This window comes from Euwallacea fornicatus, chromosome 32, assembly GCF_040115645.1.
Source record: "Euwallacea fornicatus isolate EFF26 chromosome 32, ASM4011564v1, whole genome shotgun sequence".
Taxonomy (NCBI): domain Eukaryota; kingdom Metazoa; phylum Arthropoda; class Insecta; order Coleoptera; family Curculionidae; genus Euwallacea; species Euwallacea fornicatus.
In genome coordinates this window covers 1,146,178-1,162,884 of record NC_089572.1, presented here as the reverse complement: position 1 = coordinate 1,162,884, position 16,707 = coordinate 1,146,178, and the positions used below count along the sequence as shown (strand labels likewise).

Genomic DNA, 16,707 nt, shown 5'->3' with positions numbered 1-16,707 from the left:
AATCGACTTATTTGTACGCACTATACGATAGTTTTAAAGACAGTTTTCTCGCAAAGGGCTCAGTGTAGAGAAATATCACAAGTACACCTTTTTTAAGGAATTTTTCGTTTTATTCATTGTTAATTATTAAAAAATAATAACATTAAGAGGTGAATATAAAATCTGGAACATTTATAGAGGAAAATTTGGGGAAACCGTGATCAATGTGAAAACAATGGGTGAACCGGCAAATGAAATATTAAAACAAAAATATTTTAATTGACTTAAATGCCTTATAACTCCGCTATTTTTGAGATTTCGAAATATTGTTATGCGAACCTTCTACATAAATATTTCGTGATCCCCATTGTTGCTGGTAAAATAGCGGCCACAGGATTTTTTTTTTTAATAAAGCAACATCAACGTTAAGAATATCCAATATTTATTTTTATATCTCTCATATATTTCCAACATATTTGTTCATTTACACAGAAAATAGACATACGTTTGTAATATTCGTACAAAAAATATAACCTAAATAGACATGGCTGATTTCATTAGGGGCTACATTGCTATCGTTTTGCGCAATACATCTTAAACTAATAAATGTTTACCTATACACATCAATCGAACAAATTTACATGAAAATCTAGTAAGTATAATGATACTTAAAAATAACAACTCTATTTCTACAACTGAAAAGCAGAAAGGGAGAAGTCTGGAACCGTCTTAGGGACATTTTGGAACGTGGAAAGATTTTCGTTTTCAAAAAAATCTTATTAATATGTAATTTGGAATATTGCATAGTATTCCACGCTGATGTCAAAAATAATCACCATGAATACTGATGAGCGATATTGCCCTATAGAAGGAAATATATTCGAATTTTCCCCCTGTCTGCATGTCAGGTACAGATTTGGCACAAACAGATATATGACAATAAGTACCTACTAAAATTTAGAAACATATTAACTTAATTTTACCACCAGCAAAAAGACCATAAGACAAAACATGCTTTCACAAAGCGAGTAACTATTTAGAGCAACTGAACAGAAGATTTATTTTCTGCGAGAAATAGTTTAAGTTTGGAATTTTTAGCGTTTACGCAGAAGTAACTCAATGAATATGAAAAAAGTTGATTAAAAAAAATGATAAAAAAAAGTTAAAAAAATTGCAATACAGAATAAAACGGAAACATTTTATTGTAATATATAATAAATGAAGAGATGAATTAAAAAAATAAATTTATTTAGCCATGTTTGGATAGAGCGACCGTAAAAGTACTTTTTGCAGGTGCGAAAGTGCGTCCGCTTTAATGTACCCACTTTCACAAAAACATTTAAAATTGCAAACTCAAACTATCTAGACCAACTCCTCTGGCATGGTTGGTCTAAGACCAACTCCTTTGGCCTGGTCGGTCTAAGACCAACCTTCACATAATTTACCTTAAGGATACTTAAGTTAAGTTTGGGCCATTTTTAATTATTTAAATCAGTCTGAATTGGACTTTGAAGCTTCAGCCCTAACAATAATGCCACATAGCAGCGCGGGGTAGGCTGCTACTCGAAACCGTGCTTAGCCTTGGATCTTGTATTGTTAAGGAGGTTCTGATGGAATTTCCGATTATGAAAGTTTGGTAGTAGCTGGACCGTTAAGAGTATTCTCGCTGTTCTAAAATAACAACCTTCGATGAACGTGTAAAACTACCAATAGCTACCAACAACCCACGATTACTGAATCACTGGAAGACCAGAACATCAAAAAGACTTTTAACATTTCTTACAGGTAATACAAAAATTTCGAAGTTTACTCCACGTCGCAAATAACATAGCACCACATCCAGCGAATACTCGTTAAAATTAGGTACCTTTAATAGAATTGAAATATGGCCATCAATCTTTTACAACCTACATAATGCGCCTAAATTTTAGGCAAGAAGTACTAGGGCTATAACAACTCTGAATTTCAGAAAGTTTTTAATATTGTTGTAAAAATATCATTTTGAGAACCGCATACTTATTATTTTTTCCTATAAAAAACCCATTAACTTATGGAAAGTTTGGACATAGAAGCTACTTCTAAATTTTAAAACTCTGCGGGACAGAAGGTGAAGCTCAACATGCAGCTGTCTGAAGTTTTTAAGATCATCAGTTTATCAGCGCATAAAATAAGTATAAACTGACAGGTATAACCAAATACATCTGTCACATTAACTACCCTATTCACCATTCATTCGTTTATAGCTTGTCATAGACAGGTCTAACAAAATAAATGGTGAGTAAGTATCTCGGTAACCACGTTGCATGTGTTCTTCAATAAACCAACCTCACCCCTTCAAGAAAAACGAAACGTCTTATTGATATGAAAACCCTCTATTCTCTTTTATCTTTGATTAGACTCAGACGTAGCTTTCGCTTTCTGCGTCAGTGACAAGAAGTAGCCTGGCAGTGGCATACATTGGTGGTGGCGGCGGTGGCGGTCTGTAGATTGGCGGGATGTGAACTGGCGGTAGGTGCCTTAATGGTGGCGGCCGTCTGGGTGGTATTGGCGGAGAACATAAACTGAAAATATAGTTTACCTTGTATCTAGTAACTTGCGCACAATGATGAATTTTTATGGCGCTTTCACAAATATTCGGTAGTGGCTATACTGTGAGCCTCTAAATTACTAATTAAAAAAATTCAAAAGCAGCATTTATAAGAAAATTTAGAGTCGCGCGGTATTGTAAATTGTAGTGGATACGTACCTTTCGTTTGAAGCACAGAACGCTTCATCTTCCTCAATCCAAGCCGAGGTATTATCCAATGACCTCATCCTTGCTGCCTGCCTCGCCCAATCTGATCTGTGAAAGGTGACCGTATGATAATTCAGACCCGGACTCTCGCGATCGTCTTCAGAGAGCGTCAGCCCGGAATCGCGACTAAGCGACTTCTGATCTTTGCTTAATTCCGCTGAGTCCAGTGATAGACCTAAGGCTAAAATGGATTTTACAACTTACACCCACACTGAAAATAGAAATCGCTACTACTTACAATGTAAGCTGTCAGATTCCTCAGCCCCACTATCGTTGGCAACCTCTCCTAGTAACGTGATTACTTGGGAACCAAACAAGGCCTGGCAGTTGTTGATGAGCATCTCGATTAGAGTGGGCAAGGTTCTCAAAGGAGCGTTTTGCGCTGATTCCCATAACATGCTGGGTCCAACGCAAACTCCCAAATTGGCAGCAGACATAAGGTTAAACCGGGACTTTTTGGCGATATTGTACAGCACGCAAATAACGTGTCTAAGGAGAGTATGGTTTTCTCTGGGCAGATTGCTGAGGAGCCTTCTGAGAAGGTCTAATCTGCCGGTTGTTGCTGCGTTGAGCCATTCTTGGGCATTACCGGCCAAAAGTGGATCGGGCAGGCTTCGAAGGAAGTCCTTTAGGAGTGCTGCGAGCAGAAGCGGGGGTGTATTGGCGATTTCCTCGCAGACCGCCGCACCTATAAAGGCATTTCAAGTTCATGCACCCCGAAGAGCTATTGACGGTTGTTGTTACCTTGTGCGTCAACTTTTTCCTTTAACTCTCTAAGAGCGCGTGCCGACGCACAGCGTCTGAAAATGCCTTGAGTCTGAGCGCCTTGCTGGAATAGCGTTATTAAGCACGACATAATCACTGGGGGTAACGTATTGTTGGGGCACAATCGGGAGAGCTGAACTCCAAACACCCGTCCGGCGCTGGACTTTCTGAACAGTTTCAGTGGTGTTCTGGCAAAATAAAAAGGTACATAGACCAGAATCTTTGAAGGTCTCTTTTACTTACTTTCTAGGGCTTGGTTTACTGACTGTAGGCCTCAATTCAAACACTACATCGCAAGGTATCCGGCTTTTGTTGCAGTGTGTCAGGTCGAAACCCTCTTCTGTACACAAAGATTGCCTCAGCCTTGCTAACTGTATCGCGTGAGGACGTTCGCACCCTACATCAGAAAAAAAGCCATTAATCCGAGTCCCTGACAAAATGCACTTTAGTTTTTAGAACGTACCAATCAAAGGGCAAGGTCCGTTATCTCTATCCCTAGCATACAACTTATATGAAGTATCACATGTTCTGGATTCGTCCAAAGCTAGCCGAGCCACGTCAGTTGAAGAAGTTTCAGGGCCCACGCCCAGGGTTTTTGAACACTCTGTACCGCTAACGGGATCTCTGTATATCACCTAGAATGTTTAAACGGTTAGTTTTCGATCTAACAGTAACGTTGCCAGAAGAATTGCTGGGTAGGTAGGATCAAAAAGAGGGAGCGTAAATCGAAACGCATCGTACCTTGATGTTAGTAATAGGAGGTTCTACTCGGAGCTGTGCAGACAGTGCCTGTGTGACTTCCCGCCACCAGGAGTCGCGAGCAGCCTGAGTGCAAAAGGTAACCAAATATGTACGCGCAGGAGATGGCCAACCCAAGAGGAAGCCTGTCTCGGATTCTGCGCAGCGAGCCATCCACATTTCTGATACTCTGATACTTTCCTGAAAATTTTTTTTTCAATTGATGTGATACCCTTTATGCAGGGTTGACCATGCTGCCCGTTTCTTAGAAAATTTTTGACTTGCTATTATCCTAACTGAATGAAATTTGGTGTCAGGCTGTAATCGTCCATTTTGAAACCAAGTAAAACGCTGTCGAAATGGCGGCACTTCCGATTTTACCGGAAGTAGCTGCCAATATCGTTATTTTAAATAAAAATAACTATTTATTTTTTTCGTATTATTCGTTAATTTCTAAGTTCAGTTTATGTAAAGTATGTTATGTCCAAAATATATCGTTTTCGAGTTATGCAGGAAAATTTGACAATCTCGACAGCTGCAAGATTCCAGGCACATCGGTATTGTGAGGTAACCTGCGCAAATTTTGGTGTTCTGGGGTCAAAGAGGATCTCATAAGCTACTGTTCAATACATTTTAATTTGACGCAAAGTCTTCCACAAACCCCGACAAATGCCTCCGAAGGTACATAACTTCAAATCTCAATAGCTTGATTATATCAAATGGAACACTCTACCATAAAGCATTTTCCAATGTAGAATTTAATCTGTATCAAATATTATTAGGGCTTCTTGGACCAATGCTTGGCAGAATATCCCATTTGGAACAAGCAAGTTATTGCAGTTTGAAGTCACGCAACATCACAATGTTTCGGGATGTTATGGAGCATTTCCTGCCAAATTGAAATATGTCAAAACTTAGTTTATTAGATCCTCTTTAATCCCCACAACACTGATTCCAAAAGTCGCAGCGGTTACCACACAGTATCAATTTCCGGGAGATCTTGCAGTTGTCAAAATTGTCAAACTTTCCGGTGTAACTGGGAAACGGTGCATTTTAGGCACCAGGCACTTTACACGAACTGTCCTTAAAATTTAACGAGAATTCCAAAAATATTAAAAAAGGGGCTCCGCTTAAAACAGCGAACTTGGTAGCTATTTCCGGTATAACCGGAAGTATGGCCACTTTGAGGGTATTTTACTTGGATAAAAAATAGTCGATGCTAGCCTGAAATCAAGTTCCATTGGGTTATGATAGTGGGAAGTCAAAAAGTTTGTTAATGAACGGGTCGCGTGGCTAACTCTGCATATAGTAGTTTTCAATTCATAAAAATAATCCTCGTTGCATTTCGATGAAGGATTTGACTTTGCAGTCTTTTAGGACTACTGTCCGCTATCCTTCACGGGTCGCACACGATATTAATGGATATGCAGACTTACTTTTAATTTGAAGTTTCCTCCAGACCTAGGTTTGGCCACCAGCAGAAGATCAGAAAAGAGAAATAAGTGTCTGGGTTTAGCAGTCATGGGAATCTGTGCTGGAGACATGGCGCAGGGCGCCTCCATCAGGAACATCCTGTTGCAGGGGACGCTACTGTCCATAGAGGTAAGGTCACCCAGGGACTTTTTGCGGAAGGATTTGTGCTTCTGGAAACGAAAGTTTGAAAATTACCGTCTTGCGAGTCCCACAACTTTTCGTTGTATCACTAGTGCTAATACGAAGAGAAAATTACTGGATCACTGGGCATACCTCTAGAGAAAGATGCTCCTTCCTTAGAAATCTATAGAAGAAATTGTGGACCATTTTAAACCGTTGATTACATAAGGCCAGTCATAAATTAATCCATTATTGCGCCCAACAAGAATGAAAGCTTCACGCGGTCGAATTCCTGTATTAAATCGTAAAACAGCATTCCGTCTAAGAACGCTCTATAATTAAGGCCTTTGGTGAAATGCGGCAGACACCTGTTTCGCGCAAATTAGAGTCTTTACAATCAAAACGCGTTAATTACCATTCAGATCTGGACGGTAACGGCGTCTAACGATCGATGCTCAGTGAAGCTCGCCCGATTTTATTGCAGGAGCTCGCGGAATGCAACTTCCTGCTGCAATAAAGAACGATTTTGCTTAATGAACGCCGGACACGGTGTAGTACTTTAGTGGAGCGAGCCTCAAACAAACTGCGAAATTTAATATTAAACACTTGAACGTACGCGGTTTAATGGCATCAACTGCCATAAGGTTGAAACAATAATGAGTACCGTAACCAAAAGGCGATTCAAATGTAAATGAGCCCTGGACAGTACACGACGTTCGAATGCTCGCCGGTCTCATCCGCGCCCCAACTGTCAAATCGAACCATTAATTTATTCCAGATCTATTAAATAATTGCCGAATTAACATTAACGTTACATCGTAATAGCGTTCCGATTATGTGTACCAAGCCTAACGCCCATTGAATTGAAATAAAATGCACGTTCATCGTTTCATGTATCCCCCCGTCATTGGTAGGAGTAGGTGCGATTAGCTCTAGCGAGATAATTGAATAATGGTCTGATTGTTCTGGGTTTGAGCAGATACAGGGAGTAATACGATCTCGAGTGGGTGTGCCCAAGTATTTGATTAGACTAAGCATCCGTCGGTAATGGAACTACCGTTTAACTTCGCCGTACTGGAACAGAGCCATAGTTTTGAATACAATATCTACAAAACAGTTCTAAGCGGTTCTTTAAGAGGCTCTTAACGTTTCGACGGCAAAAGCCACTAATAAATAAATCGGATAATCGCACCTATTAATCGCAAACTACTGACAAACGTTCGAGGAATGTCTTCACATAGTTTATGCAAACGAGCCTAGGAAGAGCCGTATATATCGCCCGCTCCCTTTTGCCAGATGCTCTAACCAGCTATAGATCGGACACTTTCTTTATTTATGTCAAATCGGGCTGATAATGTTGGGCTGGTTGCCGGAAGGGGTTTTACAGGGCAAGCGACATGGGTACTCGCATGTCCCTGAATTCCTGGAAAATGTTACAGGGTACCTATAGTCACAGGTTTTTAGTCCTGGGATCGCAGTCGTGTCACACCTGCAGTTCAGCGTTTATTGACAAATTTCAACACTCAGTTTGTATTTTTGCAATCTAAATCCGTCTCTTGCGGTATGGATTCCATCCCTCCTCGACATGCTCGTTTGTTGTTTCGTCATTTTCACTCAATATTAACACACACAAATGCAATAACTTCTAGTCCGGGGTGTCACGGCAAAACATGAACAGAACAGACCTGAGCCACCTGGACTTGACCTGACCTTGACGTGGCAGGGACCCGACCTCGAGCGACAAATTATTATTAATTTTAATAAAGAAGAAGTGTTGCACGAAAATTTGAAAAATTGTCAAAAGAAGTCGCTCTACCATTCAAAAAATTGTAATTTTTTCAAATACCATAAGCAGAATTAAGAATAAATCGCAAAGGGGGCGCCCAAAAAAGTTAACGGAGCGTGAAACAAGATACATTCTCGATGAGATTAAGCGAGATCCGAAGAAAAGTGACTCAAAATTGGCACCAGAATTACAGCAGCACTTTGGAACTACTGTTCACGAAGAAACAGTTCGACGATCACTTCATAAAGTAGGATATACAGGATGTAGTACCTGAAAGAATCCTTATACTGCACGTCCAGGCGAACCTTGGGCATCGGAAATTAACATGACAAATCGGTTTTTATTTTTTTGCGCGTGCTGGGAGTGTCCAATTGAAAAACTTCCACGTGGAGGTGTGAATACTCAAGACCGGCAATCATTCCGCATTTTTTCCAATCTTCTAATTAAAACCGTTTTGCCTCAAAACGGATCCAAAGTTCAAAAATTTGAATCTCCCGCGTAACCGTTCAAGGCCACGATTGGTCATATTGGTCGGTGGTCTCTTCGAGAAACTGCTGTAAATGTTTTTGTAAACAACGTTAGAGTTTTTTGGTTTTTGTTCGCTTATTTGTTCAGTTGAACTTAAATATGTAGGTAGTTGCTTAATTTATTCGTTTTCACTTTTTCTTTGTTGCATTTTAATAAAAGATTAAATGGAAAAAAGTTAAAATTCATTTGACACAGGGTTTTTACGTTTATGTTGTTGGCGACATTGTGCTTGTTTAATTCTGACTTTCAATCCGACCAATCGCGGCCCGGAATGGTTACGCGGGACGTCCACATTTTTTAAATTTGAATGCGGTTCCAGTCAAAACGGTTCTAATTAGAAGATTGAAAAAATTATGGAGCGATGGCCGGTCTTTTTCATCCAAAAGTTTTTCAATTTGATGATCCGTGCAGATGCGACAACATAAAAATCGATTTCCCATGTTAATCTCCCATGTCCATCGTCCGTCCGGACACCCGATTTAAAGGGCAATGACAGAAAAAAGCGCCTTAAATTTGCTGAAAAATACAGGGCGGTTAAGATAGAATTTTGGGAAAGAACAATTTGGTCGGATGGAAATAAAATCAACCTTTTTGGACTTGGTGGACGTAGAAATGTCCGGAGAAAAATAGGAGATGCATTGAATTCGAAAAATATAATTGCAACCGATGGAGGAGGCGGATTGATGGTCTGGGAACGCATGTCGGCTTCTGGTGTAGTTAATTTTATGGTCGTTAAATCATGAACCAAACAGCATATCTAAACATTTTTAAATAGAATTTCAAATTAAGTGCAGATTAATTTTTGACAGACAGACATAATTGACAGGAAATTTTTACTTCCAACAGGGTAATAACCCTAAGTGTAAAGCCTGTACAGCCTATACGGAACGTCAGTGGCTAATCTTTAATTATTGCTCTCATCTATTAGAAACACCTTCCCATAGTGCAGACCTCGACCCTATAGAGAATTTATGGGCATATTTGAAAAAACAAATTCGGAAAGAAAAACGTTTGGAAATCACAATAAAACGCATTGAAAACGGGTTATCTCAGGCGAATGGTTGAAAATATCGAAAGACTTAACAGGAAAATTGGTTTGGTTAATGCCAAATCGTTCATTAGAAGTCCTTAAACAAAAAGGGGACTCCACGCTATATTAATTTTCATTATATTTGCAAACTATAATGGCTACATTAGCAGTACCAAGACTTTCGTGGAATCAATTATTAGCAGAAAATTAAATAAATTTTTTTCGAAATAAGTTCGAGTTTTTGTTGGGTTTTATTCTTATTATTGATGCAGATATATGTAGATCGTACAATACATCTATATAAATAAAATAAAGTTTTGATTTCATACAGAGCAAATATTTACACCTTTTAGCGAAATAGTGTACTGTACTAAGACGTTTGCGGGTGAGTGTAGGTACGAGTATAACTTGCTAGAAGATAGCGCGTTATTCTCTGCCGTTATACTCCTGGTGACGTCAGTAAGCGATCGATAGGGGGCTCTGTTGTTAGTACTGTGTACTTCATAGGAACCTGAAACCATGTAACGCAATTTTTCATCTTGTGCGATCGACTGGAGATCAACCGACCTAACAATTGTTAATAGTCACAAAACCCGTCTTCGGGGAGATCCAAGTAATCCAGACACATCTGACTGAAACATAGTTTTTGCTTCTAGATTTGATAATCGGGCCTCTGACGTGTTCTTTGATCAGGAAAGCAGAAAGTCCCTCATAAATGACGTCAAACTGGCCGATGACTACCTGGATGAATGTTGCAGTCATAAAAAACTAATTTGGCGCCTTTCGTGAGAACCATCTGGAATTTGGTCTTTGCCGGTCTTGTGTTCCGTTGATAAGATTTCAAATTCGATTTGGACATAGACTCATTCGGGCAAAATATAGAAGCGAAAAAGATCAGCACCTGGACAATCACTTTGTTGGCCTGTAGAAACTTCATCAATTTGTATTCCGCACGTACCTATTCATAATCTCATTGTAATGTATGTATGCTAATAAGACATAATGTGTTTGTCATTGGCCGGCAGTTGCGTGTTCTGCTATTTCATTGGAGGACTCCAATGATCGCTCATCGATGCTCTATAACTCATTGCGCTGTGGGATGGGAACTGATTTTAAAATCAGGTTGAAGAGTTTGACGGCTCAATTATGCCTATTAAAACTCGTTGTCCTTTCAATCAAATCAGAGTTCTGCCGCGAGCGAAAAAATCACCACAGATTGACTAGAGACCAATACTCGAGTTTCTTCATTTCGATGTTGGTTATTGGAATTCTCAGGCAATTTAAGACAAAGTTGGATTAGAAATGAAAGTACAATGGAACTCGGTTACAAAGAACATGAGGGAACCAGAGATTTTGCTCGCTAAAGCCGAGCATGCGTTCTATTCGATTCTAGTTGATATGTACATACGTATACATATTATATCCGCCTTAAAATCTTTATGTGTCGAATATTATTTTTTTTTCATTTGTATGTATATAGTTCTGATTTATTCGCTAGATTAAAGGAACAGAAAAGCAAAGCAACACTCTTGTTTCATTTGTACCCATACATGTAATGCCGATGTAGTACGTCATATCACTATTACATACAAAGATAGTATTTATCATGTACTGTAAAGTAGTCATTTTATTTTTCGCTCGGTTTTTAATAAGGGAGAATGTCTTCCAATAAAGCCATATGTGTAATTTGTCGAAAATCGGTTATTAGCAAATCGTTATCCATTTTGGTGTACTCTTCTAGATGAACATCATTATGTTTCTTGATCCACGTCGGTAACGGAAGGGCTTCTTCGTCATCTCGATTTACGAGTTTCCCTTGCTGTTGAAAATCTAAAATCCACCACGATTCAACACGTGGGGATTCCCCGGTGTCGAGACCGTCCCAACAAAACAATATACTAAAACTAATCTAATGAATTCCTCAGGATGGTTTTTTAAATAGGTATTTGTGCGTCGTGATCGACTTGCAATTTCATCCTCGAAAAAGATTCGCCAAACCCGATCGTTCGTTAAAGCCGAACAAAAAGAGCACTTAATCGAATAGACACTTTGTACATTCCTCACATTTGCTTCGATGAAAGGCGGCTGCTCGCTGTAACCGAGTTTGAGTGTATTACGCATGGTCAAAAAGTCTATAGGTCCTGTGAAAAATATACGAGGGTGTGTAAAAAAATACACAACACTGTGGTGAACTTGTATAATGAAGGAACAAAGAGAGGATTTTATACATTTCTGGAAGGCATGAAAGTTTTTGTCTAAATCTATGTCTTTACATTGCTGGTTGAACCTGACCGCACATTTTTAGTCGAAACGATAAATAACAGACACGTTCGACGGAGTCAACAGTTATGCAACTGTCGGGACTTTCGCTGCGCGACCCCTCAACCCGAGTTGACAGAACTCCGAACAATTGCTCCGGCTGCTATCTTTGCCGAATGCGGTCGTCCGCTATGGACACTAAGATTCAACTTTTTAGATGGTTTCTCTCGGCAGGCAAAATCTAGCCGGTTAATCGTGAAATTTACGAAATATGCTGATATTTTACCACAATCTTTGAAAAAGTGCCAGACATCTTAAACATATATTTTTGAAAACCTTTTGCATATGCACCGGCAGAGGAAGCACGAGACAATAATAAATAAGTGAAATTCCGAATAATAAATTAACAACAAAATATCGTTTATTAATGTGTATCCCACACACTTCAAAGTTTATCTTTTTAAAATGCATCTAATACCGAGAGTTATGTGATAGATTCTGCCTAATCCCACGGTAAACGCGCCCGTTGGGCAACATCCAATCTCGAGCTATGCACAGATAGATGCAATAAAAGTGGAAAACCACTGAAAGAAAAAGGTCTATAAAGTTTTAAGAACGATAAATGGACGGTTATCTGTTTGACAAATTACACTTGTGTCTGCATCGAGAACCATCAGCATCTCGACAGACGTTTCACCTTCTAAGTGATGTTGCATAACAAAACGACGCAGGTGACGGTGTGTCAACAACCCGAGAAAGTTTGTCTAATGAGTATATTAAGTAGGTGTGAAGGATTTATGACAGCTTAATTACTATTAATGTTTAGGTATACTTACGATTGTATACGTCGAGTTTGGTTCCGCTACGTGCAACCCCAAATAGTCGTGAGGGAAAAGGTCCTGGATTCGGTCTAAATCTCTTTGTCTTCCGTCGAGATTTGGTTGGGACCCTCCGAAGAGCCGTCCATAATCTGCTAGCCTTTCAGCCTGGAAATGAACGTTCTATGTGTATTACGTACCAATTGGGTTAATATCAGTTTCTGACCATCAGCGTTGTGGTGGCAACCGTGGAACTTTATGTTCGTTTTAATGTGGATAAAGACCCTACAAAAGCTTCGGGTTACGGTCCGTGTTTATTTTGGGAAGTTCTTGCGAGAAAAGGAATAAAGTAAACGCGGTGCACGCATGGCAAACATAAAACTTTATAACGATCTAAACTCAAAAGCAAACAAAACTGGGAAACGTGCATTTAGCTGCATGTGGCTGCGTCGATATTTTATGAGAGTTTGATGCTAAGTAAATATTTGAGGTTTATTTCCGTTTAAAAACAAACATTTACATACTTTCCTGATAATATTATGATATAAAGATATCACCGTTAAAAAATTGGGCATTCGTGGCAGCTACATAAGAGTCAATTTTATCACGTGTTTCGATCTATTTCAGTTAGGTACGGTGCGACCGTTCATCTCGAAAAAATTCTATTTTGAGTGAAGCTTTTTTCCGATATCGGTACGCGACAGGGCTGCCCTCTAGCTCTTCACAACTTTTCTGTAAATTTTGAAGAAATGTCCATAACTGTCAAATTTTGACATTTATCGGCGCGGCCTTTTTAAACGGGACGTCCTTTACATTTTCCCATCTTCGAATTGTAATGATATTTTATATGGCACTTAGTACGTCTACCTCTTACCGTTTTAGAAATTGAAAACAGTTTTCGCATTATGCGCACAGCTCCCAATTTAAACGGTTTTTAATTAAAACTAAAATTAAATATTAATTTAAAATTAAAATTAAAAGTTAACGATTTTGGATTTTTCTTTTGGATATACAGTAGCAACCAAAAGTTTTGAAACTTTTTCAATTTTGAATTATTTCAAAATTTTTAAGGGCAATTTTGCTTTTGTTAGAATACTGATAAGCTTAAAATCACGTTCTTAACTACCAATAAGAAAAAAATTGTTTATGGCTCTAAAGAATGTTGTTATTGAACATCTGCAGTTTGTCGACGGACAAAAGTTTGGAAACTGCATTCAAAAACAGAGTATTGCTCGATTATATTGGGTTAATATCGCAAATTAATTCCGATCAGTTCAGCAATATGCCTAAAACTAAATGCTTTCCGAGTGATTTGAAAAATAAATTAGTGGAGTTATATGTAAGTGGTCAGCGACAAATCGACATTTCAAGAAATTTACAAGTACCAAAAGGCAGAGTTTCCAAGATTTTGAAGAGGTACCGCAATGATAATACCACCGCTAATAGGAGTAGAACTGGAAGACCTAAAAAGCTCACAGCAAAAGCAGAAGCCATTGTCAAAAAGTTGTCAAATGGAAATCCTAGATCGACCGCTGTTGATATTAATAAGGAATTATCCACAAAATATAACATCGTAGTGTCAGTGACAACTGGAAAAAGGACACTAAATAAACTTAGATTATTTGGACGAAGACCTGCAAAGAAACCACTTATATCCGACAAAAATCGTAAAGCCCGTTTACAGTTTGCAAAAGACCATTTAGATTTGACAGTCGCAAAATGGGGTACTGAGTTGTTCAGTGATGAAAGTAAATTCCAACTCTTCGGAAGTGATGGAATACAGTATGTTCGACGACTAGCAGGGAAGAGATTTGAAAAAAAATCAAATACCTACCGTCAAACATGGTGGCAGTAATGTCCTAGTTTGGGGTTGCCTTTCTTCATCTGGTGTGGGCCCTCTAGTGGCTATTGATACCATTATGGACCGGTTTAAATATAGAGAAATATTGGAAAATCATATGCTTCCATTTGCAGAATGGGAAATGCCCCTACAATGGATCTTTCAACACGACAATGATCCAAAACATGCTTTGCGTTTGGTGAAAAATTGGTTAGAAAAAAAATTTGCGCATATTTCAAAATGGCCTTCTCAATCACCTGACCTTAACCCAATTGAACACCTTTGGCATGAATTGGGGAGGAGAATTCGTAATTCTGACATATTTAATAGTGCAGAATTATTTGCAATTTTTCGAAGGGAATGGAAGGCAATTCCTGTAAGTGTTTGTCAAACGCTCGTGGGATCAGTGCATAAACGATGCTTAGGCGTGATTAAAGCCAAGGGATATACCACAAAATATTTATATTTTTTATTTTTAAAATGATTATTACTTGGTATTTTAGTTTTTAGAAAATGGTTTCCAAACTTTTGATCCCTACTGTATGTGAAAAGTAAAGTTTACAAAACTCGTGCAATGACTTTCAAGAATTAAGATTGAGAAGAATAAATGTTGTCCAGGCATTAAGACAGAAGGCAGAAACACTCATTAATTCCCTGAGACGTAGTATTAAAACTTATAAAAAATGCGTCGAGCAACAGGGTGGTCACGTTCAAAAATTCTCTTAGCAAATGGTGACAGGTAATTCATTGTTATTTGTTTTAAAAATGTTGATAATTATTTTCATTAGTTACCTAATGAAGGCGCAGCAGAAGAATAAGTTTTTAATATTGTAGAGAAAAACCATCTTAATACCGAACTTTAATATTATTACTTATCCGAGGCAAATGGCTAACTCTAATAAGGCCGTTTGAGTTAGAAGCCGTTTTAATGAAAACTATTTTCAATTTTTAAGCTGCCATGCTAAGCTGAAGCTCGGAGACGGAAATGCTAAGTATTACGTCAGATATGTTGAGAATTTTCCCTGGAATACGCAAATGAGAAAATGTACAGGATGTCCCATTAACAAAACGGAAGTTGCGCCGGTAAATGTCAAAATTTGACAGTCGCGGGAACTCGGTTTAAATTTTCAAAAGGCTTGTGGCGAAGTCCTGGAGAACTTTGTGGCTCACCGACACCTTTGAAAACGAAAAGAGTTATGGCAAAATGAAGATAAAATGATTACACGAAAATGTGCGTTCATAAAACAATCAATCGTACTTAAAAAGTGCTTTTCCTGAGCGTGTAACATTTTCAACCTAAATATAATAAATCGCCATCATTTTCACGGATATAATAATAAGCCTTGCACGTTACATTGTATAAAACGAGACTTGGAATGTGTGCTAACAGGGAGAGGCTCGTACTCCGTACATGAACATACTTAGTACCGAGCCGTACCGTTGCGAAATAAGTAATATATAACCATCAGAAGACGTAATTGACCTTTAGGGGACGCACACACTGAATGACGATTTAGGTTATTATACGAGGGGAACTCAAAAGAACCATTCAAAAATATCCACGTACATGCATCATCTCGATCTTTATCGATCACTTAGCCTCGGTCCGAAAATTTCGGCTTTTTCAAGTTTAAATTCCTTCGACGCCTCCTTTCTCTTGAATTTTCACGCCGAAATGACTTTCAAAACTAATATATCCCGATGCGATGGGCCGAGATACCCGAGAAAGGTTTTTTGCTCGTTTTTGGGGGGGCAATTCGGGCCCATATCTTGACCAGATCAATTTTATTTTTCGGCATCCCGTGTTACGGGATCTGATTGGGATCTTTACGGTCCGAGTGTCTTATCTCGCTTAAATTTCGTGACATGTTATTAAATTTGCCGTTTTAGTCGATTTTTTCCGGTACTCGATAGAGCGGCGGAAATAACATGGGAGAAAATGCAAGAAAGGAACAGAGGAAAATCAACCTGAAAACGTTGTTCTCACGGCAAGGTCTAGAGAAAACTGTCGAAGGTGGGGATGGTGTGTGCAGCAAAATTAATTACTGGGAGGTTCCGATTCTATGCATGACGAATATACCTTGGGAGCGTGAGCCCTGCGCCGCTCGAACTATGGAAATCGGTTTCTTGAAGGAGGAGAGGAAGTGACGGCAAATAGATCTGAACAAAAATTCTGCTCGAAAGGTTCTTCGATCTTCCCTGGACGTGGAGACGAGCGCTATTTGGTAAATGAGTGGAATATCTCGTGACGGAACTAATAAGTTCCAAGTAAAGATCATCAGGTCTCTATATCGTTACCGCGAGGAAAGCAATGGTGTCTAATAATAAACTCACTATAATGGTGTAATTTTAGTGAAAGTTGCGAAACGAACACGACAAACGACTGTAGTTCTGCGTACTGAACCAGCAGCAGTACGCATTGTCTAGTCGCAGATATAATTTAGATTAGAGTTCATTCGACTGATCATTATCTGTGAAAGGGCGGCATTTATTTCCTTTAAGAAATGTCTATGGACGCTTTCCATTTTAGCAGTCTCCCATCACAGTTTACTAATATTTTCATGTTATTTCGTTAAA

At 38.8% G+C, this 16,707-nt stretch overlaps 1 protein-coding gene across 4 annotated transcripts in view; it reads right to left on the bottom strand.

Annotated features, from left to right (window-relative positions):
* Positions 1–404: 404 nt before the first annotated feature.
* Positions 405–16,707, bottom strand: part of LOC136348349 (rho GTPase-activating protein 20-like) — a 188,526-nt gene continuing 172,223 nt past the window's right edge. For 3 of the 4 annotated variants that reach the window (XM_066299095.1, XM_066299096.1, XM_066299098.1), the window contains 9 exons: positions 12,309–12,458; positions 5,713–5,919; positions 4,280–4,477; positions 4,002–4,173; positions 3,782–3,935; positions 3,518–3,726; positions 3,012–3,461; positions 2,726–2,954; positions 405–2,540 (listed from right to left, as the gene is read on the bottom strand). In XM_066299095.1, coding sequence (XP_066155192.1) covers positions 2,378–2,540; positions 2,726–2,954; positions 3,012–3,461; positions 3,518–3,726; positions 3,782–3,935; positions 4,002–4,173; positions 4,280–4,477; positions 5,713–5,919; positions 12,309–12,458 — 1,932 coding nt within the window. In that variant the 3' untranslated portion in view covers positions 405–2,377. Of the gene's footprint in view, positions 2,541–2,725; positions 2,955–3,011; positions 3,462–3,517; positions 3,727–3,781; positions 3,936–4,001; positions 4,174–4,279; positions 4,478–5,712; positions 5,920–12,308; positions 12,459–12,516; positions 12,713–16,707 lie in introns of those variants that run through there. The other variant, XM_066299097.1, reaches the window with a different exon arrangement.